The sequence below is a fragment of the Eublepharis macularius genome, chromosome 16 (assembly GCF_028583425.1).
Source record: "Eublepharis macularius isolate TG4126 chromosome 16, MPM_Emac_v1.0, whole genome shotgun sequence".
Lineage (NCBI taxonomy): Eukaryota > Metazoa > Chordata > Lepidosauria > Squamata > Eublepharidae > Eublepharis > Eublepharis macularius.
In genome coordinates, this window is record NC_072805.1 from 30,896,143 (window position 1) to 30,922,629 (window position 26,487).

General features: G+C 42.1%; 1 protein-coding gene across 1 annotated transcript in view; it reads right to left on the reverse strand.

Annotated features, from left to right (window-relative positions):
- Positions 1-23,094, reverse strand: part of CMTM4 (CKLF like MARVEL transmembrane domain containing 4) — a 44,128-nt gene extending 21,034 nt beyond the window's left edge. Inside the window, exons 1-2 of the mRNA XM_055000529.1 lie at positions 22,754-23,094; positions 3,918-4,094 (exon numbers count right to left, since the gene is read on the reverse strand). Coding sequence (XP_054856504.1) covers positions 3,918-4,094; positions 22,754-22,939 — 363 coding nt within the window. The 5' untranslated portion in view covers positions 22,940-23,094. The remainder of the gene's footprint in view (positions 1-3,917; positions 4,095-22,753) is intronic.
- Positions 23,095-26,487: the final 3,393 nt, after the last annotated feature.

Below are 26,487 nucleotides of genomic sequence, written 5' to 3' on the forward strand. Positions count from 1 at the left end.
TAGCCCCACTCTAACCAATCACTGCTCCAGATCTGAAGAAGGAAGTGAGCTTTGAGTCTTGGAAACTTATTCCCTGAATATCTTGTTGGCCTTTAAGGTACCACTGGACTCAAATCCTACTGTTCTACTGCACACCAACATGGTTACCCACTGAAACTGCTCAGAATTTTTTTTAAAATAGTGTAACCTGCAAGATGGTAATAAAGAGTATTCCTGAAATGAAAGCAATCAGTCCCTAGCCACAACCTGTCCCTGGACATGAAGGGGACAGCTGCCAAGCAAGCGCAGGCCTCTAGGCCTCTTAGTTTAGTAATTCACCACTGGTCAAGGCATATGTTAGACCTCTTGGCTCCGTACCAGTTTTAACTTCATGAATGTGCAAATGTGTGCTTCTTTCTACCTCTTGCTGTAGCTTTATTTCCCCAATGATTGTAATATAGTAGCACTTTTTGGACAACCCTCCTTTCCCTCCCCCATATCCTTCAGCATTCAGTTTCCAATATGTTCACTTTGCTGTTTATCATTCTTTTTGCAGGCTTCCACAAAGCATTTCCTGTTTTAGATCCAAGCAGAAACTAACATTTTAAAGGCAGATCCAAATCCCTGAACACCTGACATTTTCAGACAAAACAGGAACAAACAGAAATGGACTTTGCTGACTTGAAATGGGTAAAACAATCACTTTCCATTCCGCATTCACTGAAGGAAGCCAGGACTCTAAACACACACACCAATTTATTCAATGACTAGCGGTAATCCTGACACCTACCATCCATAATAAGAAAATTAAGTCTCTGTCTCTGATGACTCCAAAACAAAATACGTCTGCATCTCAATTTGGTGTTAGCAACTAGGGCATTTATATAATACAATCCATTTTGGCATGTGTAAGCAGAGTTGCCGGAGTTAATTTTTAGGCACTGAGAAGGTCAAATGCCAAAACTTTCCATTACGATATGGAACAGGGGATTAAATAAAAAACAAGCTGATCTCGCAGTTCACAGAATATCATTTAAAAACTCAGAATAGGCACAATGATTTTCTTATACGCTTGGCAATTATGGGGCTTGTGTTTATATTAGACGGAAGCCAAGAGCCAAGTGGATCAAGCCAAACCCAGCACATAATGGCACGGCATCGCTAGCTTCCTACTTGGAACTGTCCTTTATGTTCCAGCGTGCAAAAGCCACCCGAAGGCCTTTGCAGACGAACTAGAAGAGGAACGGGGGCTTAAAATGCAACAGCTGCAACAATGGGATAAGAAAATGCATTTTACTGGTCACTGCTAAAAGACGACCCGCATGTCAACATTTTCTGCTATCCGAGCACCAAACCCCCTCAATCCAAGACAGCTTGTTAGCATCACCGTCCCAGGTTTTGAAATCAGTATTTGCTGGGGTAAATTCTCTGAATCCTCTTAAGACAGAAAAAGGAAAAATGATTTACATCAGAAATTCCCATAGCGGAGCAGCCCGGTTCTCTCTCCCCTCCTAGTATCACACCTTTTACTCCATATGCCAGGGCCAGCGTCCCGAGTCTCTCTCTTGCAAACCAGCACAGTCTCCTTTAACTCCTATCCTTCAGAATCAACTCTAGGCAACACTTGACTGGAGTATAAGAAGCTCATCTTTTGTATGCTAACTAGTGTCAGTTAGCCCTCTCCGTTCACCGTCCTTGCTACTTCTCTGGGAGCCTCTGTGCTGTGTCCCTTTCATCCTTCCCCTGCCTTTCTTAAACTGCGAGCCTCCTGGACAGGAAGGAACAATGTCACTTCTGTGTTATGCGCTGGCACTAGGCAGTGACAGCCCCCACCACTGCCAAGTGTTAAAAACTGGGTAAGGGTTCAGAGTTGTGTGTTTTCCACTCAGTTGTACTAACCCGGCAGGCCTTCCCCTGCGCTGAAATGATTTCCAACCAATTTTAGTCAAATCATTTGTTGGCAAAAACTTAGCAGCGATAAGTTTCCCGTTGTCCTGTTCTTGGTTTAAAATGGGATCTACTCAAGCATATAATGGGGAATAAACTATACCCACTACAAATGTATCCAATATCTGTAATATGTTTAATCAAGTGCTATGAGCTATATAAGCTCATCTGGAACTTATGTTTAGATGTCCGTCACATTCCTTGATGCTACCTGCATGCATCCTTGCACTGCTGAACGCATTTGTTAAGCATCGCAAGAGGAGAATGGAAATTTCCACTATCATCTCCCCCCTCCCATAATTCTTACGGCAAAGCTGTCAATCTTATGAAGTAGAATGACTTATCCACTCTTTCCCCTTGACACAAAATTTTCTGCCATCCTTCCAACATACCACAAGCTATGCGGCATGCACTTTCCACGTGCTACATTGCAGAAAAACATTTCAGATTTCAAATGGTTTAGGAAGAAAACTGGAGCGCTGTTGCCAAAAACGGTACTGAACAGCCTTTCTTTCTTTATGCTGCTACTGTCAAAAGCTCATGAATATTTATCAAATACAGTAAGCAAAGAGAAGATGCAGAATCCAAAATATGCTGTTATTTATAACAAAGGATAGCACAGATGAAAGAGCACTGTCACTAAATGGCTGGCATATTGTTCATCTTCACTGAAGCCAAGAGTAGATGAAGTGTCACAACACAACACCATTTTCAATATTCAAAAGCTCTTAGTCTATGTGCAAGACCTCATTGTAGTCTTTGAAATTGTGTACTCTGGAAAGAAGGGTACAAACCAGTGAATCTGAAGTTTAGAGATCTAGCAACAGCCATTCCAATCAATTATCCTCAGGATGGATGAAGACCCCCAGAAAAAATGTAGAAGACCTTGGGAACTACAGTTCCCAAGGGCGCTGGTACCCAAAAGTATTTCTGGCAGTGTCCTATGCACAAGGGTCTGCCAGGAGAAACTACAATTCCCAGCAATCCTGCAATAGAGTAATATGGTGCCTCAAGGCCACATCGGCAGCCCTTCTCACCTGCCACCACTAACATAAGCATTTGGGGATAAAGAAAACAATGGGGGACAGGAAAGAGTCACAATGGAATTGAGAAGGACTTGCCACATTCCCAAGCCGAGGAAGGGGACCTATCACTGGGAGCAGGATAAGATGTGATGATCAGGATAAAGCAACTAAATTGGGGTCTGATCTGAACCAAACCCACATTAGCTCATTTTAGGTAAGCCACTCCAAACTAAGCCAAGGGAAATTTCCCCAGATGGGCAACAGTGACATAAAATTAAGCGGAAACACCCAAACCTATTGTTAAACATTCCGTCTTCAGCCTTCCTTGTTGGACCTACTCCTGAGCATGATATGCAGAAAATGAGAAAAGGAAGGTTTCCCCACAACTTATTTCCATAATGGGAAAATGCTTCACCTGTTGAATTCCTGTGTTTCAGCCTGTTGTGGCAGTGCAGGAGCAGGGCCAGTTAGAAGACCCTCCCACGCTCCCAACCTGTGGGCCAATCTGCTTCTACCACCAGAGAATTCATCTCTAAAACACTTCTTGTGTTTTCAGAATCGTTTCTACTGATGCCCTACTAGTTTACAGGGTTAACTCCCTCAATTCACACTTAATTTTTAAACCGTTGGTTGATATTGAACAGTTGGAGAACTGCAGACTGCGCCGCTCAATTGTGAACAATGAAGACTTACACTGAAGGAAAAGTCTGCCGTGCAGCGGGGGAGAGAGGGATCACTTTTAGACACAATTTCAGCTTTATATACTTTTAACATCCAATATTTCATAAAGCTTATTACACCAGTGGGGTTCATGCTGAATATAAAGCGGCACATGTAGTCCGCTTAGTGCAAAGAGCATTTATTAAGGCTCTCAAATTTCTGCACGACGCAGGCAGAGCTTAACGTCTAAACTTCAAATGTTTATTCAGCTATTTTTATAAAGTGAAGGTTTGGATGAGAACTTACTGTAATGTTCCAGTTGATCTGCGGTATTCTTGAGTGGAGATTTAGACTGAACATAAGCAACAGAACTCCGGTAACTACAGATGCACTACAGCTGACGAATTCGAAGAAATAAAGGCCTTCACACGGGGAACATTCCATTATGGTCTCAATGCAGATGAAGGAAATCAACGCCAAAACCTAAGGAGAGGAAAAAGTGGGAAGAAAATATAAATGGATCCACGACGTTTTGAAAGCGACTATAAATAATCCTGAAATGTTCCTTCAATTTACAAGATGATACATTATTTATAAAATAAATATTTTATTTATAAAAATAAGTCAATACATGCTGTTTGCATGTCTTATGTACCAATACTCATCTTGGCGTGGGGGAGGTGGGGGAGGGGTGATGATATATGTACGGCCAACATTTATATTAGCCCTTATTTCTGCAGCTGAAGTCTAAACAAGTATTTCATATCTCCATTTTGTGATTTAAATTTTACCTCTTGGAATCAATGAATTTTATCCAACAGTACTATGAATACAGCTTGATTCAGTGGAACTACATAAAAGTATAAGAATAGGAAGAAAATGGTAAATTTAGAGGTGGTGAGTTTGGCGAGAGTGGCCCTCAGTTGTGCCTAAAATCCAAGAAAAGGTATTGACCAGATGCAAGGAGACGGAATGTAAAAATACACAACAGCTAGTTACATTTTTCTCGTTACTGCAGATGAAAGAAGAGAGACCACTCACGTAAGACAAATTTGCATTTAACGTGAAGCCAAGTCAAAAATTTACAGAATCCCAATGATGGAGCCAACAGACAGATGCCACTGGCAACAACACAAGTTCTTTACCGCTATTTCTAGCTTGCAGTAAAAAAAATAAATCAGTCAGATACTAAATTTATGTCAATCATTTTCTTCCACCAAATTAGCATCATTGCAAATCTAATCTCTCATTGGCTCTTTCAAGAATATGAAATAGAAGCACCAACTGTCTGAAATTTACTTGGTCACTTCTTCCTGCATAAGCCACACTAAACATAACATTATTGCAGATTAATCTATGTCACAAAAATATATTCCCCTGACTTGAAGTAGGATTCAGAACAAAGTCACGCCTTCAATCTTAAAAGATAAGGAAGAAAGATAAAACCTAATATTTGCAATATGGAAAACACATTGTCGAAGGCTTTCACGGCCGGAGAACGAGAGTCTTTTGGTGCTACACCTCTGAAGATGCCAGCCACAGCTGCTGGCGAAACGTCAGGAACTACAATGCCAAGACCACGGCAATACAGCCCGGAAACCCCACAACAACCATGGAAAACACATTGTTCAGTTATTTTAAGAACATAATGTAAATAACACTTTACAAAATTTAACATATATGCAATATGCAACAGAGGTAGGGCTATTTGTTAGCCCATCTATGTTCCAACAGGGTAAGTGGCAATTTAGTGGGGTTAGGGAGGCCAAGTGGGGTTGGGAGGCCTGCCATTGGCTCCACATTCCCCTGTGCCGCTTCACAGGCTGGTGGGGAGGTAATGAATAGCGCTATCTAGTGTATGATACCACTTTGCCACAAAACCAGGTGACATCATTGTGTTAGGAGAAAAAAAGAACCATTGTTCAAGGTGACACTTGAAATATCTCCTAGAAGATCCCCTGATAAAACTTTTGAGGGAATCACAAAGGGATTTACAAAACTTATTCACCTTGCACCTGGGTTTTTTTTCCTTCTGCGAACAACTGTTTCTCCATCATCGCATTAAGGCAATGTTCTAGGATTCTCCAAGAATTCTATGTCCCCGACACTACGATGCTGCTTCCAGTTTTCCATCAGAAGTGATATTGCACATCAACACAATGCTAGCAAGCCTGTCTCCACCCCCAAATATGTCCCAGCAAGTAGCCAGCCACATCTCCATCCTACCAGTCCACTGAGCAAATGTTGAAGACTTCCTCCTGATGAAGGAGCTTCCATCAGAGGAACATCCACTTAAATCAGAGGAAGCCTCCATAGAGGAGAAGTGAAAGCCATCCTACTTAGACCAACATGACATAAGGTGTTCCTTAGCTTTCTTTTTCTTTGCAACTTTCCAAATCCCTTCAGCATTCCTTTTATTCAACGCAGGTTCGCCAGTCCCTTTACAGTCATTATGTGTAAAAATGAAGCCAGAATATTTTGTCCAACTCTAGAAAGATGCTAAAGCACATGTTTTTGAATGGACATCTGAAAAACACAAAAGCCATCCAGCCCTATGGCTTTGTAAATGAACTGTAGCTGTACCAGATTAGCTTTTGCAAGCCGTCTGAACTAACTGCTACAGTCAGCATTTCAGAAAAATGAACAGAATGTGTTTCAAGACATATTAAACCTCAACAGAAGGTTTTGGAGGAAGACAACTGTAGCACCACATCTTTTTCCTTATTAAAGATAAAATTTGCTGTGTTTTATTTTTTTGATAAATCGAGGAACCTAAGAACTACAAAATGGTTCCATTATGAATGTTTTAAAGAACAGCTTTCCTGTTTATCTGAAAAGGCCCACAAAAAGACTTATTGTGCGGTTCAATGATATAATTACACATGATTTTGGAAAAGCCACAGAACAGTCAACATTTTTCCTCCTTAAAAATGCCCACAATATTTTAGTAAGAATGTCACACTGCCAGGATTTATTTCCTGATGGCTTAAACAACCGGACAGCATAAACAATACTCATATACAGTACAGAGATAGGAAAAAAATTGCTTTTACGCCTTCATGAAATATATCTAAAGGTATTAAAAACCTCTTTCTTGCATTCAAACAGATTTACTGTTACCATTTTTTTCTTGGCCAACTCAAGAGTCTGCATCTGAGTAGGCCCCATTCCTCATAAAGTGGATGTCTTTCCCACATCTAAAACAGCTGGCATAAATCTGAATATTTTCGATATATGGCTACAGTGCAGCACTGCTTCCTGAAGAGGAAACTATCTTTTTGTCAAAGCAAAAGGAGAATTAATTTCCCATCTGGTCTCATATTATTAAGACCGGATTTACATATTCACTTAAGGCGCCAAAGATGCTTTCTAAATGAACCCCTGGCGTCCCCCATCACATACTCAGGAGGCCAAGAAAAGGAGTTAATTGCAGTCAATAACTGTAAGATGTTTAGAGATTCCACCCTGCTGCCAAAAGCACCTACATGTGTGATGGGGAACTCCATGTTACAACAAAACCACAGGATGGGATCCAATAATTCTCTTTCACTTCCTGCAAAGGAAGACATCTTTCATCCAAGAAAGACTCCTAACTTAGCAGAAGAAAATCAGGGGATCCAACCTACAGATTTTACCAAGAAATTCAGAGAGAAAATTAGACACACTGGCTATGCCTTTGGGCATGACTCCCGCCGTGTTTTGTGATACAATTACATCCCCGCCCCAACATGGATTACAACGGATCAAAATGTGATCTCACCGCAATCCCACTAACAAGGCTAGTTCTATGTTTCCTGAAATATATCCAGCATCACTAGTTTACAGCAAAAATGACAGCGAAATCCTTAACAGAGTTACTCCAATCTAAGCCCACTGAAATGAACGGGCTTAGACTGAAGTAACTCTGTTTAGGATTTTACTGTAAGTGATCAAAATGACTGGAGGCAGCACTCATACTGAACTTGAAGAAACTCATTAGCCAGAACAAAAATCCTGTTTGAAGATGGATAATAATATCCCACCCTATATTAAACTTAAACTTAAACTTAAGCAAGCAAGCAAGCAAGAAAAAAGAAAGAAAGAAAGAAAGAAAGAAAGAAAGAAAGAAAGAAAGAAAGAAAGAAAGAAAGAAAGAAAGAAAGAAAGAAAGAAAGAAAGAGAACGAACGAACGAACGAACGAACGAACGAACGAACGAACGAACGAACGAACGTGTGCCTGGTATCCCAGACACAGCTATAGAAATAGGCAGATTTCCAGAGACAACATTTAAAATTATACCAGCCAAGGCAAGTCAAATGAAAACCAAATATGATAGCTATGATCCAATGAGTTACTTCAGGCTCGTAGGGCTTGTGTACATCCAATAAATTCTATTAACTTCAAAAGCTGCCATCCATGCCATATACCTGTATGTTAACAGGCAAGTCAGTACAATGAGGACAGCTACAGCTATTCTGAAAACCCTAGGATTGCAGGAAAAAATCTGAGTTTAACACACACTAAAATATCCTAATTTGAGTGTAAGTAACCCAATCTCCCAAAAAGTTAACAGCCACATTTATACATGCACAGAAGTCACCCCCACAAAAAAAGTAAGATTCAGGTCGCATTGTAAATTTCTGTAGTAACACTCCCCCCGCAAAAAAAAGTATGCAAAAAATTAGTGACCATCAGAAAGCAGTAGCCACGGCCACCCGGAAAAGGAGGCAGGGTGGGAAGGAGAGAGCTGCAATGAGAAGGCAGGTAAACCAGAGTCAAAAGTGGGGAAGAGCTGGAAGCGACCCAAAGCAGTCAGTGATGAAGATGAGGGACGCAGAATTCCCCCTTCCCCCCAAGTCCTCACAGAAGCCCTGATTTCAATTTTTTTAAACTCCTTTTAGTTTCATAACGGCTATACCCCACTGTACCCGAGAAAAACAAGACAATGACATATTTAAAAATGTATGCCCTGTCTATTATAAAATCCTCAATGCAACAAAAAGTCCATAAAATACATCAAGAAAAATAACATAAAAATAGCTGACAACAGAAGCACAGGATTTCAAAAAAGCAGTGACAGTAAATCCCATAAAAATGTTTGTCATTAAAAGCTGACATGAACAGGAGACATTTAGTCAGGTGCCTAAACTAACTAACTAACTAACTAACGCCGCTAGGCAAATCGTTCAAGGGCAAAAATTCCAAAACCAGGGTGCCTTTACAGAAAACACCTTTTCTCTAATGTGACTGTATGTGTGTGTATGCACACACACGCTAACTGCCATTGTAGCTACCCATTTACTTGGGTGGGGGAGCACCCAGAGAAGGGTCTCAAAGAGAGATCTTAATTCTCAGGAAGACTTGTAATGGCCCTGGGGAATCTGATCATTATTTAGGACTTGATAGGTATGAAACAGCAGCTTCCATTGTGCTTGGAAACAGCCTAACAAGGCCTTTCAATGTTGGAATGAGATTATCACTACTCAGTAAACAACTTGTCACCATATTCTGGACTAGCTGAAGCTTCCAAATGATTGTGCATTTATTGGACTTTTATCCCACCCTTCCTTTAGGAAACTCAAAGTAGCATGCATGGTCTTCTCTCATTTTATTTCCTCCAACAACCCCACGAGTTAAACTGGGTCAGTAATGCACACTCAGACTAAGGTCATTTGGTAAGTTTCATGGAAGAATGGGAAAGGAATTGGAACCCAGGTCTTCTTAGATGGCGCCTGGCATTCTAACCACCACGCTGCTCTTCAAAGGCAGTCCCATCTACAATGCGCTGCACAAGTCTGGACATGACCAAAACACAGGAGTGGCCAGATCAGATCTTCTCATTCCAGAAGCAGACACAGTGGTGTAAGCACTGAAGTTGGCCAAAGGCACTTCATGCAATGGATGCTATTTCAGTCCTCACATGGCATGTTATATTCCACACAGGTAAAAAGGTAAAGGTGCAAGCACCGAGTCATTACTGACCCATGGGGGGACGTCGCATCATGACATTTTCTTGGTAGACTTTTTTGTTACGGGGTGGTTTGCCATCACCTTCCCCAGACATCTACAATTTACCCCCAGGAAACTGGGTATTCATTTTACCAACGTAGGAAGGATGGAAGGCTGAGTCAACCTTGAGCTGGTTAGCTGAACCCGGCTTCCGCCAGGATCGAACTCAGGTCACGAGCAGAGCTTGGACTGCAGTACTGCAGCTTACCACTCTGTGCCACGGGGCTCCTATATATTAATTAATATATTGATCTATTAATCTGCACAAATGTTTTTGTTTATTTTAAAGGGTTGCTAATTTTGATGTAGCTCAAAGGAAAAGTTATGGGGTAATCAGCCTGTGTGCTAGAGCCAAATTGTAGAGCTTGGTTGTGTGGAAAAGGGTTCCACACAACCAAGCTGTAAAACAAGGCAGGGAACCGAGGATGCCCTTCTGTCAGCACAGCAGCAGCTCCACCAACCGAATGGCTTTCTCATCTGTGGAAGAGGGGAGGGTAATTCAGAGTGATTCTCCCCTCTTGCTGCAGGCTGCCAATTAACCCAAGCCTCAGCCACAAGCTGTTTCTTTGGGCCCCGGATTCGGGGGTCTGCAATGAGGTGGATGAAGCAGGGAAGTTGCCTTCCTCTAGCGTGACTTCACTTGCACTGCTCAGGATCTGAGTCCTGATTTTTGAAGGAGGAGCAGCCCTCCACCCCATACTGATCAAATACCATCAGGTTCCAAATTAACCACCTGTTCACATGACCTCATCCAGGTTAAGATTCATTTTATTAGCATTCATCCGGCCTGTTACTGAATCCAAGCAATTCAGGACTTCCACAGGTACCCCTGGATCAGATGAAAAGGAGAAGCAGAGCTGGATGTCATCTGCATGTTGGTTTCATCCCAGATCTCCAGACAATTTCCCCCAGCAGTTTCTAATAGATGTTAAATAGCACAGGGATCAACATTTTAGCCTATTTGGGCTCAAAAAGCAGTTGCGTGATTCTTTGGATTTATACGAGCAATCTTGTAGCTACAAATTAAGATTTCTTATTTACTCAAAGGTTTTTTTTAAAAAAAAGATGTAGGCAACTTTATTTTAAAGCTAGCAAACTAGCAGTCAAATTGCAGTTGACTTACAGCGACCCCACGGAGTTCTCAAGGCAAGAGCCGTTCAGACCTGGTTTACCATTGCCTACCTCTGCATACCAGCCCTGGACTTCCTTGGAGGTCTGCCATCCAAGTACTAATCAGGGCTGATCCTGCTTAGCTTCCGAGATCTGATGAGATTGGACTGGCCTGGCCTGCCCACGTTAGGGCTGTTATGCACTGGTTATGATGAATTTTAATTTGGCTCTAGCACACAGGCTGGTTACCCATGACTTTTCCTTTCTGCTACATCAAAATTAGCAATCCTTTAAAATAAACAAAAACATTTGTGCAGATCAATAGACTACTCATATATTCATAGGAGATGTCCTATTAGAAAATTATATTTTAAAACGCAATCTCTACCTGAAAACGCCATTAATTTTGTTTATATGCTTTCCTCCAGATCTGGATTTAGGGACATAACTGTGCGAAGAAATAAGTTTCATATGTTCTTGGCTTTTATACCAGCCTATGTCAGCACACCCACTGTCTGACCTAATTATGTTTTCCTACTACTGTTTTTAAAATAAATTTTGTTCTTGATGATAAAACTTGTTCTTGGCATCAGATATACTGATGATTGCTGCTGACTACAGATGAAGTCTGACATGAACTGTGTTTATACTGAGGAGGGGTAGATGCTAGAGTTCCTGTAAGTTTCATTATCTGAAACAATTCCTGCCAAGTTTTTTTTTAATGGATATGATTTTAAGTTGAATCATGCAGGCAGAAAGAAGAATTAGTGAGAAAGATTATCTGAAAGCAGAGCTAATGCCATGATGTCTCAGACACTTATAGAACAAACTATTAGGTGTAGAAAACTATTCTTCTTTCAGTCAGCCACAACAATGTAAGGCAATTCAGACAGAACATTGAAATCACAGAGACTGCTGTTATGTTATAGCTGCTGGAGTGTTGACCCCATATATGAGAAACCTAGGTTCAAATTGCTTCAACTTGAAGGTCATTGGGGAGCCCTTGGCAAGTCAGGCTATGACGTGGATGGGCATAAAAGGAGAACACCAAAGCCATACCAACTGTCTTGGAAGAAAGGGCATTATTCTACATTATCCCTAAAAAATGAGCCATGTATGCTACACAAAATAAGTAGAAAGACATCCCCTGGCAATGGAATTGGGCAGAACTGAATGGAACTTTACCCTGACTCGTGTCATGCATTATAAACACAATTAAACATCCCCACAGTGTTCACAATACAGGATTAACACCAAGCAACGAGCCAGTTACAGGTTAGGCGTACAGCAAGTGCCCGCATACTCTGCGCAGCATGCAGTTGCAGTCGCTGGTTCAATAATCATGACAGGATCTTCTCCAAGCCAGAAACAATGCTTCCACCTGGTCATTCTGCAGCAACAGTGCTTTGTTTAAAACACACAACATATGTTGCAATTTTTGTGTTTGAATTGTGGCAAGCTCTCTCTGCACTAGAAGTTAAGGGCCACTTCACCATGTGACCACCGCCTAGGGCCATTTTCAATGCAGAGAAGATATTATAGGATGCCTCTTTCCCAAGCAGGCAATTTTCATTTGGTAAGTTTTCTTGTGAAGTTACCGCATCATAGGTGCTAAGTACCTCAATGCTGAGTTTCTATATAATGGAAAAGAGGTGAAATGAACGGATAAGGTTTGAACTATTTGTATAGGAAAATCCACTGAAAGCTAGCACAAATGGACACGATTTCCCATTTTACAAAAAGTAGAAGTGCTTGCAGATTAATCTGGGACAGGTTTTTAGAATTCTTATATAAATGAAGAAGTTCGCATTCAAGTTCCATTTTAACCTATCATTTCATAAAGACTCCTGTTTGAGATTAGTCATACATAAATATCAAGTATCCAACTACCAGTGCCAGAGTGGGAGAAGAATTTTAATGAGGGGAATAATCAGGAGTGGCCTAAAAGGAACCCATTAGAACAAGAATTTTAACAGCTTAAAGTATTTGCAATCCCAAGAATCCACAGTTTGCAATCTGATGGCCCCCTTAGATGCCATGCCTTAAAAGGAAAACTAGTCTAGACATGCTGGAAAAATAGAACCTTAAAAAAGTGTATGTATAAGCCACAACACTAAGAACACTGTCAATGGAGCAAACACGCTTGCAGAAAAACCACTTAATGGCTTCAGGCTTCCCTTTCCATTGCCAGCATTAACCCTAAAGCTATTTTGGAAGGGAAAGTACAATGGGAAAAAGTGAGAACAATGAATATTTGGCCAATGATAAACCAGAAGTGGTAACCAGGCTTCGCAGAGCCTTTTTTAAAAATCCCATTTTACATAATGGGAAGACTCAACATGACTTTCATATTGCAAAGGATGCTTCAACATTTTTTTTTTAAAATAAAAGAACAACTCTACTTTCTAATGATAAGTGAAAAGGATGAATCAGGCCAGAAAGACAGAAAACAACGGAAAGGGAAACTATATATAGAATTCAAAACTATCCTGCATACTAAATATTAAATGAGCGCATCAAATGGTATGTTCCGCAAATGAGAAACATGCACAGCTTCATTTATAAAATATCCAACACAGGTAAACTCTGAAAATAACGTTTTAAAGAAATTTAGCTCCAAACTGTCCAAGGCTGTGATGTTCATACAAGTCCACAAAATTTACCAGCCCACAAAAAATTGTACTAGCCATGGGGATTTCTTTTTTAAAACATAATATATGTATATGTTTATATTTAAAATATGCTTTAATCTCATGCGCTGAAAATAATGGCATCAAAACAGCTGTTCAGGGCTTAAAAATGCCAAATGTTCTTTTTTCTCTTGGTTCTTTATTTCTTTTCTTAATAGTCTGTTGAGATAATTCCAAAGAAGCAGTTCGTTGGGGCTAATAACAGATGGAAAGGGAGGTATATTTCTATCAGCAAAATGGCACAGTGGGAACTTCACTCCCACACTGCAACTCTGATTTTTCAAAAAAAAACATTGGGAGAAACAATCTCACATAATTTAAAGTTCACTCAGCCCTGAATTAAACCTGCGCAATGGATTCCAGTTCTATAAAAAGACCAGACTCCCACTGGATAGGAATTACAAAAGGAAGACACTGAATCATTCCCAATTGCCCAGAAACCAGGAAAGTGGTTATTTGCAAAGTGAGGAATTAAAATTTTCGCTCTCTCTCATTTGTCACCTCATATTCTATAACATTGTGTTACATTAGCAAACAAAAACGTGTTTGCAAACAGCCAATTATCTCATCACCTGTGACAAAGTTTAAATCATCTTCAAATAATAAATTTACAAAACTTTTTGATGAGGATCTTTCTAGCTTTAAAAATATGAACAAGTACAATATATTCAACTGGTAAAGGCAACCCTGAGCAATCCTATGTGGGATCGTGGCACCCCCAGTATACCTGGGTGATTATTATTTTATTTTAGCTGCCTTCTGGAAACCCTCCTGGATCAAAAGTGAGACAGAATTAAAACAAATAAATGCTCCAGTGGATGTGCTGTTTTTTTTAAAAAGCATAAATTTTGCATTTCAATCCTCTCAGAGGTGTGGCAGCACTGAAATCAAGAGAAGTGCCATTTTTCTTCCTGTGGGTAAATTCAGTTCTCCGAATAATTAACTCTGTTAGTCAGTAAACATGTTCAGAGGGCATCGCAGGGCGACGTGGCATCACTTGAAGATTCAGGTCCTTAATTACATAGTTACCAATCCACAAAAGCATCAAGTCAAAGGCAATAAATAAGCTTATCTTTCACAGAGCTCCTAGATAATTAAACAGGTTTCAAAAATTACTAAGATCAGAGAGAAGCTCTGTAAGAAGATTGAGAGTGACAGTTAGAAAAGAGACAATAACTATGTAGCACCTTTATATGAAGGAAGTTAAATATAGAAAGCTTTGCTTAGAAAAATTAATAAGATGCGACAATGAAACGAGTGGAAAAATTCCAGAGGTAACCTAAAGGAATAAAAAGAAAAAGAATCTTGTAGCACCTTAAATATCAGATAACTTGTTGCAACATAAGCTTGTATGGACTTCATCCGATGCATTGTAAAGCTTATGCCCCAATAAAAATGTCAGGTGAAATACAAATGCTTAAACTGTTCTTTCATATCATTCCAATGAAAACTTCCGAGGGTCCTGTGGCACCCTCAAAACTATCAGATAGGGGGCACTGAGAGCCAAGCTACAAGTGACGCCTTACACAGGTTGGACACTTGTCAGCTTCCCTCAAGTTTTGATGGGAAATGTAGGCATCCTGGTTTTACAGCTTGGCTCTCCATTACAGCTGCAAGACCAGGATGCCTACACTTCCCATCAAAACTTGAGGGAAGCTGACAAGTGTCCAACCTGTGTCAGGCATCACTTGTAGCTCGGCTCTGAGTGGCATGAGCTAGACTGCAATTCATCAGGGGGGAAAAATCCATGGAAATTAACACCCACATTAAAATCAGAGGGTCTACAGTGCCAGAATGCTTCTTGATATTTTAAGGTGAATGAGATATGAAATAGATAGAAAACATGCCTAAGTTTTAGCTAATCACAGAACAAAGAATTAAAAATGGAGAAGCAGATGCTGTGGGATATTTTGGGAGAATGGCAGCAGTTACGTGCTTGGGAGGGGGTAAAGATGCATCCACGAGTACTACTAACAGGTTGCTGGGAAGGGAGAAGCAGAAGCAGATTAGCCATGTGATGCTATTTTTAAAAGATCTTGCTTCTTCTAGAATGTACATCCCCCCCCCGCCCACCTCTCTTCTCTACCACCTTCCCCCCATTTCATGAAATTTTCATTGGGGACCAAAGCATCCTGGGGACAGGACTGTTGCAGAAGAACTAAGGTAGATGGTACTGCAGAATTTTCTGCCCAACATTGCCCCACTGAACTGAAAGAGAGAAACACATAAACAGTATCAGATTCAGGTAGGTAAATCGTGTTGGTCTGCAGCAGAAGAGCAAGACTCAAGTCCAGTAGAGACCAACTAGATTTCTAAGGTATGGGTTTGCAAAAGTCAACGCTCTCTTTGTTGACTGTCTCCAATAAAAGGATCCCAGTTAAAATATGCTTGCAAAAGCCACAATATACAGGCAAATGACTATAAGCGCACTAGGCTGATTTCATCCAGAGATGGGTACAAGTGCAAAAGGGTCCACCTTGATAAGCAAGGGGGTGATTAACTCCCCTGTATTCTCCCTGAGTAAAGCAACATTTATTGATTTAAATATGATCTCAAATCCACAACCTCTGAAAGAACCTCAGGAATCTCCAACAATCTAAGCCAGCAATTCCCGTTTTGTACTGGATATCAAGAACATGATAAGTTTAAACTGCTTGTGATGCAACTACTTTCAGTACAGTAAACTGTACAGTAGAAAATGCGAAGGGATGGCTCAACCTGGCAACTCCCTTAAATCTAATGCTGCAGAAGCAACAGACATAGACTGGCCATAGTAAAACATTCAATCCAACTCTGGCAATAGTGGCATGTCCTCTTAAACTCTTATTTACTGCAATCTCAAACATGGCTTATTATTTGTTCCCATAAACATATTGGGGCGTGCAATTTTTTTCCCCAACAGGAAATGGAACGTAATGAAGAATTTGCTGAAGAAGATAAGAAACCTCCCACAATTAACACGAGCACAGTATGTCCCTTTCCCTAGATGGCTCCCAGTATGAAAAGTTCCATTTAAGAAAGGGGATCTGGGCTTGTAGAATGTGAATTTTCAAATCTAATCAAGAAGAGCACAGGGGGACTCCACCTGTTTGAGGTTTAAAGACTGTCATTAAAACTTTGCACAACATGCCTTTGCCAGCCAAAAGAGCTTACTGCACAGGCCGGGGGAAAGGGCGAAAAAAAGCAAAGAGCAGGATAGAGAAACAGAAACTTCTGTGGCAAATTACTTCAACATGTTCAATATCGTGGTAGAAAGTACCACGACAACCTGCAGCTAACAATTCAAAACAGGCAGTCACTGCCATCACCCATAGAACACAGTATGCATCAAGGAAATCATACACCATAGAGAGGGATATTGATAAGCATATAAAATCCCCGGGCAATTCAAATATTAGCTCTGGATTGCAAATTGGACAAATGTTTTAGAACTAAAAGACTTAAAGATGAGGGTTTTTTTCAGAGTAATCAGAAAAATTACCTTCTACCCTGGGTTGAAACAAAGCCACTCAAATGTGTTTTAGATTATGCCCCCCAAAGTACAAGTTTTCCACAGCTAAATTTTTTTAGAAACACATTTCAGACTCCCTACTTCAATTACGAGGCTTCCCACCACATTGTTTGAACTGCCTGCCAATTATGTGTCAGTGGACACCCCAAATTACAATACTGCCAGCCATATCATATTCTTTCAGTGTGGGGGGGCCTCGTGAGGTGGCCTGAAATAGATCTCTTCTTCAGTTTAAAGAACACTACAAGTTCCTACCAAACTGAAAGGAGAGGTGCAAATTTCAGTTTGCACTTATCAGTTGTGTACCTGCCGAAACAAGTCTATTTTTTAACAAACCTAGAAAAGATGGGAAAAGCTAAAGCTTGATGTGCACTAACTGCTCACACCCTGTATAAATAGCCTATTATGGTTAGAATATCTACCTGCACTTCCTGTATTGACTTATTGTATCTTGTCATAAACTGCAAACTCAGTTTTGCACCTGATATTCTTTAAGCCATGTCAATAAAGCCTAACAGTCAGATTCCTGGTGCCAAATGGTAATTCGCTAAACAAAGCCAAAACATGTCAAACTGCACATTGATTTGGCAAGCCAATCATTTGTTTTGACACACTGGATGATCACAGGCAGAGTCTCTAGAGCTTGGAAGGGGATGTATGTATGCTGTGATGGCTTGGGAAAGCAGGGACTTGCGTCATGGAAAAATCTGGAAGAGAAATGGAACATATATGCAGTTGAGGAAACATGGACAGATAGCTATGTGGAATGACCCATACCTGTGCCAAGTAAAGGGATCCCAACTCTAATCAGAATTTTCACAAAGCCATTCTCTGCTTTCAGCCACCAACATGCTATTTCACATAACTGTGCCTAAAATGTGGCACAACGATACAAAGGAAATCCTTGGAAGTGATGGAGAAGCCCAGTACGCAAATCAGAGCTTGCTGAAGCTACAAAACACTATACAGATGCTAAAGCCAGTCTTCATGAATGACATGTTAGGAAGACACACACTGCTCCCTGTCAATTTCACCTGATTACTTCTTCATTTTCTTTCCTTCTCAAGCCTTAGAGGTAGAAACTAGACTTTTAAAAAAGATGAAATATTCATAATTCTGCTCAACCTCAGCCACCTCATGCTTCAGTTTATATCACATGGAGGGTTATAAAGCCATGGTATATTCTCCATTATATCTTGGTCAGTACCCAGGGTGTAAACTAAACATATATTTTCATAGCATGTTCACGTGATTGTCTTCACAAGCTTTACCAGTACCCTTTGCTTGGTACTTTATACCACAAGCACAAGTTTAAACAAGGTGTTTACTAAGAGCTTTGCACTGAGGCAGAGGGGAGAACTAAGCCCTGTTGGGTATCCTTTAACATTAACGCAATACAAATATATAGGACAAAAGGAACAGCAAGCATTCCCTGCAGTTATTTTGAGCTGACTGAAACAGAACAGAGGTCAAGTTAGCAGCATTTTTTGATATCAGTAAAAAAAAAGGGAACCAAGAAACCAGAGTGAAAACCAGTGTGGTATAGTGGTTAAAGGCGAGGATCAGGCGAGGATCTGAAACTGCCAGGTTCAAATCCTCACTCTGTCATGGAAGCTTGCTGGTTAACTTTGGGCCAGTCACCCTCTCTCAGTCTAACCTACCTCACAAGGTTGTTGTGATGAAATGGAGGAGAGAACAATATAAACTGCTTTGGGTCCACACTGGGGAGAAAAACGTGGTATAAATAAAGAAAATAAAGAAAACAGTGAAATTGATCTTTGGCCATCCTGTGCCCAATTAACTCAAACAGCCAATTAAAGAAATCAGGACAACACATTCACTTGTATGTCACTTCAATGCAAATTAATCCAAATACAACATTTCTACCAGATCACAACTGAGGCCAATTCATAGTAGACGTCAGTGATAAGAGAGCTACTTCCTTCCAGTGTGATCCTATACCACTCCAGAAATATGATACCAGTAATAATATTATTATTAATTAATAAAGACTACATGGATGTAGCCCTTAATTTGATAGCTAAGTCATGATAACCACCCACAATTATTTTCATGCCATAGGATTCCTACTAAGTCAAAATAACAAGTCTCTGACATCAGAACTCTAAATTAATTTTCCAATTAAATGCACAAAATATACAAAACTTTGCACTCCTTTTCAGTGCCTCTGATCTTGAAGTACCCTTTAAAAAAAAGTAACAAGAATGTAAACAGAGCAGTACCTAAACAGAGAGATAAGAACAGTGGCACCTAAGTGAAATACGCAAAGGAAGTCAAATCAGTGTACAACCAGTAAAAAATTAGTACCACTACACACCCACTTTCTTTTGTTATAAAAACTGTAATTGGCAAGAGCAGTGTGGTACAATATGGTCAATGCAGACAAAAATCTTAGCTACGTTGAGTCCATAGCAAAATCCAGGAAAAAAAGTTGTGCTCTGCCTCTTAATAACGATGTTACAGATCTTTTCTTTTAATATGTTAATGTGTAAATCTCGGATGACACTGAAAGATTAGAACTTTCAAGACACTAAGCACCCAGCAGAATCGCCAGAAAAAGAGCAGCCAAGCATTCCCAAGAAGAAACATTAACACAATGTACTCAACGCATACTAGTCAGATTAGATACTTTTCACAGAATAACCACAGTCTGTCTCACCTAGCTATTTCTAAGGCTTCTATCTACATTAAGCACTTTTTATGTTGGGGGGAAAATTAGGGTAGTCACAGCTGTTTTTCCATCACCCTGAAATGTTGCTCATGATCCTGTGAATGGACTGACAACTGTCCAATCATGGGCTAGTGTAAGTTGCATTTTTTCCAAGCCTCCCTAACTCAGCTGATCTGACATTAGAATTCCAGATTGACAAGAACAGAGATCATGTGGCTCTCCTTCATCACACAGTGCTTACAGTTAAGTCACCTTGCAGTTAAAACAAAACACTGTTTGCATGTCAAGTATAAAGCAGAGAGTACACCAGATTTTTTTCTTCTTAAAGTCACCTACATTAAAATCATCCAAAGAACGTAGAGATATAAGAAGAACTGTGGTGGTGGTGGGGGGGGGGGCGGGTTGTTAGTGATTGGAAACTGCTTGTAGAACATGGAGGCATGATAAACTTTTAACAGTGGAAATCCACAGCTGAGTGAGGATACAAATGTTTGGCATGCAGAAGGTCTCAAGTTCACTCCCCGGAATCTCTAGTTAGAAGACTTCAGATATTAGGTTATGGGAAAGACCTCTCTCTGCCCAAGACCCTAACAAGCCACTGCCAGTAAGAGCACACGATACTGAGCTAAATGGGCCAAAGACCTGATTCTGCGTAAAGGAGCTTCAGATGAAAACAGCAATCATAAACAATCATAAGCCTTGGTGCTTCCCACTCCATCTCTCCCAAAATGAAAGGGAAGAGACTCCCTCCTCCCTAATTAAGGGACTAACTGGCATAATGTTTCAAGTGGATAGCCCAGGGAAGTTTTGACTCTCAAAAGCTTGGAGATCTAGTTGGTCTTCGAGGTGCTATTGAACCTGGATCTAACTGGTTTAATGGATCATGAGGGTTTGTAGGCAACAGAGCAATTAATACAGCAAATATGTTGAACAGACAAAAGGGGGCATAAATATATGCACCTTGATTGAAAAGATGGAGAAACAGACAATGAAAAACAGATACTAGAAAAGGAGAGGTGACTTCATACGTGTCATTTTTCTCTCTGTCTTAAAAGGTGACCTTCCTAGGCTAAATGAATGCTAGGAATCATGCCGGATATCACCTGTTATCTAAATGTGTCCTTCACCCACCTCCTTATCTAACCTTATCGCAACAGGATTAGGAAATTTTGCAATAGCAACAGTGCTAGAGTGGGGAAAGATAACAAAGATACCCATAAAGGAAAAATATTTAAGTGGTGGTCCAAGAGATAGGAGGGAAAGGCCAATGTCATCCACTTGGGTAATATTAGGGAGGGCTAGGGTGGGCCACAATACAGGAACTGCAAAGTTCGCTTCGCATTTAAGTCAAAGGTCCTCTAGTGAAGAGGGACGTGATAGACCACGTAAAAATCGAGTTTGCACTGCCCTGCAAATCAGAAAGCCCCTGTTCATATCTTGCCGCAGCCATAAACTTACCAGATAGTTTTGGCCACTTCTCCCCACCCCCATGTGCAATAGTGATAATAAAATGTACACAGTTGCTGAAAGACTTACAGAAAGATAGTGTGTACAAAGCACTCTGACCATTCTACAGCATTAAACACGCACTAAAGTATTCCACCATTCTTCCCCAGGGAACCTCTCCTCCAAATCCCAGAACCACAAAAAGGTTCATAAATAGCTCCTTTGGACTATTGCACCCTCTCCCTCCAAACACACACAACGAACTATGGATTGTTAATCCCATCCTCCCTACAAGAAGCTCAGAAACCTACATGGCTCTCCCTTCCTTATTTTAACCTGACAACAACCTTGTGAGGAAAGGCTGAGAAAGAATGACTGGCTCAAGGTCACCTGGCCAGCTTCATGTCAGTGGAGTTTCGAACCCAGGCCTCCCATGTCCTAGCTTGACCCTCTAACTGCAACACCACACTAGAAAATCAAGGAGGCTTGCTGCCCATGAAGCTGCTGCTTGTACAGAGCGATCCCAGCTGACAGCCACCAGCCCCCAAATTCTGTGGGTTCTCTAAGCAGGGATATGGAATGGGGCAGGTGGAAGGGCAGGGAGGGCAAAACAAGGTGATACTTTCAATCAAAAAGGGAGTGGGGAGACCCCAACGTAATAGGGAAGACAGATTCATGGAGAAGAACCAAAAGATCCTAGCATAAAAGAAAACCCAGGTGGATCCTTGGATAAGAAATGAAAGACTTTAACATACTAAATGACAACGGAGATAGCTCCTTGGAGAAGAACCAAAAGACCATAACATAATACAAGACAATGAAGGTTGATACCTGCAGAAGAACTAGGAGCCCCCCACATAATAATGAAGGTAGATCCCTGGAAAAGAACTGAAAAACCTTAACATAATACATGACAACAAAGATGGATCCCTGGAGAAGAACCAGAACACACATGATAATGAAGGTGGATCCCTTGAGAAGAACTAGGAACCCTCCAACATAATAATGAAGGTGGATACCTGGAAAAGAACTGAAAGACCTTAACATAATACATGACAACAAAGATGGATCCCTGGAGTAGTACCAGGAACCCCCTCCCCCCCCACACACATGATAATGAAGGTGGATCCCTTGAGAAGAACTAGGAACCCCCCCAACATAATAAAGAAGGTGGATCCCTGGAGAAGAACTGAAAGATTTTAACATAATACATGACAATAAAGGTGGATCCCTGGAGAAGAACCAAAAGTCCTTAACATAATACATGGCAATAAAGGTGGATCCCTGGAGAAGAACCAGAACCCCCCCACACACACTCATAATAATGAAGGTGCATCCCTTGAGAAGAACAAGGGAGTAGGACCCCTCAAACATAATAAAGACGGTGGATCCCTGGAGAAGAACCAAAAGTCCTTAACATAATACATGACAATAAAGGAGGATCCCTGGAGAAGAATCAGAAGCCTCCCAACATTAATGAAGGTGGATCCCCGCAGAAGACCGTAACATAATACATGACAATAAAGAAGGGTCCCTGGAGAAGAACCAGCAGCCTCCCCGACTTAAGAGTGAAGCTGGATCCCTGGACAAGAACTAGAAGCTCCTAACATAACAAACGACACTGAAGGCAGCTCCCCTCCAGGAGGCGACCTGGCGGGTCCGCGCCCCCGGCCCCCCGCGCCTTCCCCCGGGCGGGTACCCACCACCTGGGCGATCTTGAGCCTGCCCAGGGTCCCCTTCAGGTAGTCGGGGTCGCAGCGGAGGCCGCGCAGCCCGTGGCGCTGGCTGACCGGCTCGGTGGTGGGCTGGTAGGGGCTGCTGGCGCCCGAGATCATGGAGGTGCTGGACGCCTCGCCGTCGAAGCCCTCCAGGTCCTCGCCGCTCCTCATGGTGGCTCCTCCGGGCGCCCGGGGACGGGGGGCTGGCGGGGCGGCGAGCGGGTCCCGCCGCTTCAGGCGGGCGGCGGCGGCGGCGGCAGAGGAGGCATCTCGGGAGGGAAGCGCTGCCCCCTTCGCTCCCCCGGCCGCTTTCCCGCCTCGGGCGCCTCACCGCGGCGGCGCCCGCCTGAGGCAACGCCGCCTCTCCTCACCGGGTGGCTGCAGCGCCGGCCGCCGGAGAGGCCGCCTCCTTCCCTCCCTCTCCCCGGCTGGCCGCGCTCCGCCTTCCCTCGCTCGGCGGCGGAAAGGGAGGGGAGAGACGGGGAGAAAGCCCGCCCCGAAGCGGTGGGGAGAAGGGGCCGAGGCGGCCGCCTTGGGAGCGCCCCTCAGGGGGAGAAGAGTTCTCCTCAGAAAGGCCCGGGCTTCGAGGCTCGTAGCGGCTGTGGGGTGTTGCTGGTGCCAGGCCTCAAACTTCAACAGGGAGAAGCTTCACCTGTTGGATTCTGCACGGCGAGGGCCCACAGCTGCCCTTCTGAATGAAGAATTTCAGTGGGGTTTTTTGGCTTTATGCTCATTTTCAAATTTTAGGCTACCCTACCCTATTGTATCTCTTCATTGAATGTCCTGACTGCGGCTTCTAGAGTTGTTTTCTTTATAATCCGCCTTTCTCACTGAGATTCAAGGCGGTTTATACACTGCAAGTGGATACAATAGAATCGAGAGCTAGGACATTCTCTAGGCAAAGATATAATACGATCAACGGTTATGACTGCCAGTGAAAACAGATACAATACGGTATGGTAGCTGCAAACTTGAAAACTAGCAGAAAGCGTAGATGCTCTTTTCTACTGCCAAAGGGATTTTGTAAGCAGTCCTTATACTGAAAGAGCAGTTTATGAATATGGAATATCATAGACCCCTCTTCAATGTGCCAAGGCAGAACAGAGGTCAACCCCGGCTGAAGCTGGAAAATTACAGAAGGTGTGTCAGATTGACTAGCTGCCCCTTCATGCACAGGAGAAGCATTTAAGGGAAACCAAGAGGTCTCCCAAAAGTTCCTGAGTTAATCTCATCCACACTCTTCCCCACCTTCCAAATCTGGACTATTCAGGGACCTGTTCGTCCCTCCCATCTGGCAATCGCAGGTCATCAAGCATTTTCACATCTGTAGTCCACTTTAGGAAGCCTCTCGCAACTCCACTGTCCACCTCCAGAGATACTCAAGTCATTGTCTTTGGGAACAAGATGTCAGTTTTGCCCCAGGATATGTTTTGCTCTATAATTGGGCTGCCCTGCCATGTGCTCACTGTGTCTCTCTCCTTGGATCCAGTCGCACACCCTCAGACGCATGTCTGAGCCTTCTCCTTCCTGCCATGAAGCACTAGTTGCTCAAGCTGCTGTCTCTACAGATATCCTCTCTCTCCTAGACTGGTAAATATCACCCCATCCCAACTACTCTCCCATTTTCCTCCGTTTTCTAGTTAGCTCTGTGTGCATGCAGTGTGTATTTCCCTGTATGTTTGCCTTTTACCTCTCTGTTAATAAAGAAACCTTTCCTGTAGAGAATCTGCCTGCTTATTTGAGAGTTCTCTAAGGGAACAATCCTGATATACATTGATGGAGATCCCAGTTATTCCCTTTCCCTGCATCTCCTTGTATGCTAATTCCTCCAACTCACAAGGAGACACCCTTCCCCCATTTTAGGGTACCATTTTGTCCAAAGCTGTTTGCTTCAACAAAACAATGCATAAAACAATGCAAATAAGAAAAATTAAGCAACAGCATAGTCACTTGGGGGAGGTCAGGAAGTCCAGGAAATGATATGATTTGTTTTCAATATGATTATTGGGGTTGGCTGGGGCAAGGTCCAGAGGGTACTTTAGTTAATAGGATTAATGACAAATTCAGACAGGGAAAAAATCAAAACTTGAAGGGAATATATGTTTTTTCCCCAGGTAGGTTTGCCTGGCAAGGAAGATGCTGGGCAATCTACCAGAAAAGAGTCCTACAAAAGATGCAGCATGCTACTGCAAAAAGTTGCGTCCCTGGTCATTACTTGCCTCTCTTCTGTAGGCAGTGAGACCCAGAGAAGGGTTTCTGAAGGGACCTTAGAGAAAAGGCAAGCTCACAGGGCAGGGAACCTAGCTCCAGCCTGTTGAGGGCTTTAAGAAAGAAAATGCTGCAGTGTGCCTAGAAACAACGATGATAGATTACAAGGATAATATTTCTTTTTAGGGGATGAGCTAGCTGTATTGTATTTTCTAAAAAGGCTTTAAAAAAAGAACCTCAGAACGCAAACATAAAATGACTAAACCAATAAAATTATAAAAGAGCAGAATAAAAACAGCAGGATAAGAGATAAAAATAGTATAAAAAGAACTTTCTAAGCAAGGATGCCCATTGTCACTTGCAAGAAGTGATAAAAGAACCCAGCACAAGGCAGTCAAAACCCTCTACCAATTGCAAAACAATTGAAAACACTTGGGCAAATACACAATTTTTCACCTAAAGTGTAACAGACTAGGTGTTGCACAAGAACAAGATGGCTATCCAGAGAAAATTGTGACTGTGATCTTGGCTTCAAGAAGGCCTTCTCCCCATAGGATCTATAAAGCAATCTGCTACGCCGCCAAAAGAAACCCAGCGCTCCAGCATCAGCCATACCAGAGGTCCTTCACTTCCTCCAAGATGTTCTGGATCAGAGCTTCAGACCTCACACTCTTCAGCACCAGGCGCCAGATCTCTCATCAGTTCTCCATCCCGTCGCAGAACAATCACTTTCCAGACACACAGCCCTACCTAATCTTCTGCATTCAGCATCACTCTCCTGTGTGTGACCTTCACAAGCTGTTGAGAGGTCAACACAAACCATCGGAATACTTGAGATTCATTCCCCTCAGAACTCTTTCTTTCAAGGTAGACCTTTCTTCTAGCTGTAAATTTGGCCAGAAGAATCTCAAAACTTGCTGCACTCTCCATCAGAGACGAGCTCTTCCTTTCAGAAGGATTTGATGATCTGATGCATCAACCCTTCAAGGTTAACATTTTGTTCCATAGGAATCAGATCCATATCCTAGCCATCCTAAGGAACATGACTAGCGTAAGTTAGATGTTTGGAGGGCTCTCTGCATCTACATTAGGGGGCATGCAGGCTTCAAATCTTTGGATGCCTTGCTTGTCTCCCTCTTACCCAATACTATGGGAAAGAAGGTATCATCATCAACCATAGCAAGGTGCATCAAAGGATGCATTTTCCTGGCTTACAATGTTCAGCATCTTCCACCACCCTCCAAGGTCGTTGCCCATTCTACTAGAGTGACTGCTACATCTGCAGCCCCCTCCACCAATGCATCCATTGCAGAAATATGTAGTATAGCAACCTCAGGCAATATACTAGGGGTATTTGCTTTAGATGAGGCTGCGTTTGACAGAAGAGTTCTCAGGAAGTTAGTTGCTCAGTAATTCCTCTCCTCTTTTACCACCACCTAGGATAATAGAGGTTTTCACTATGTCACACAAGGACACCATCCTCCACTAACGGAGAAAGAAAATTGGCCTTA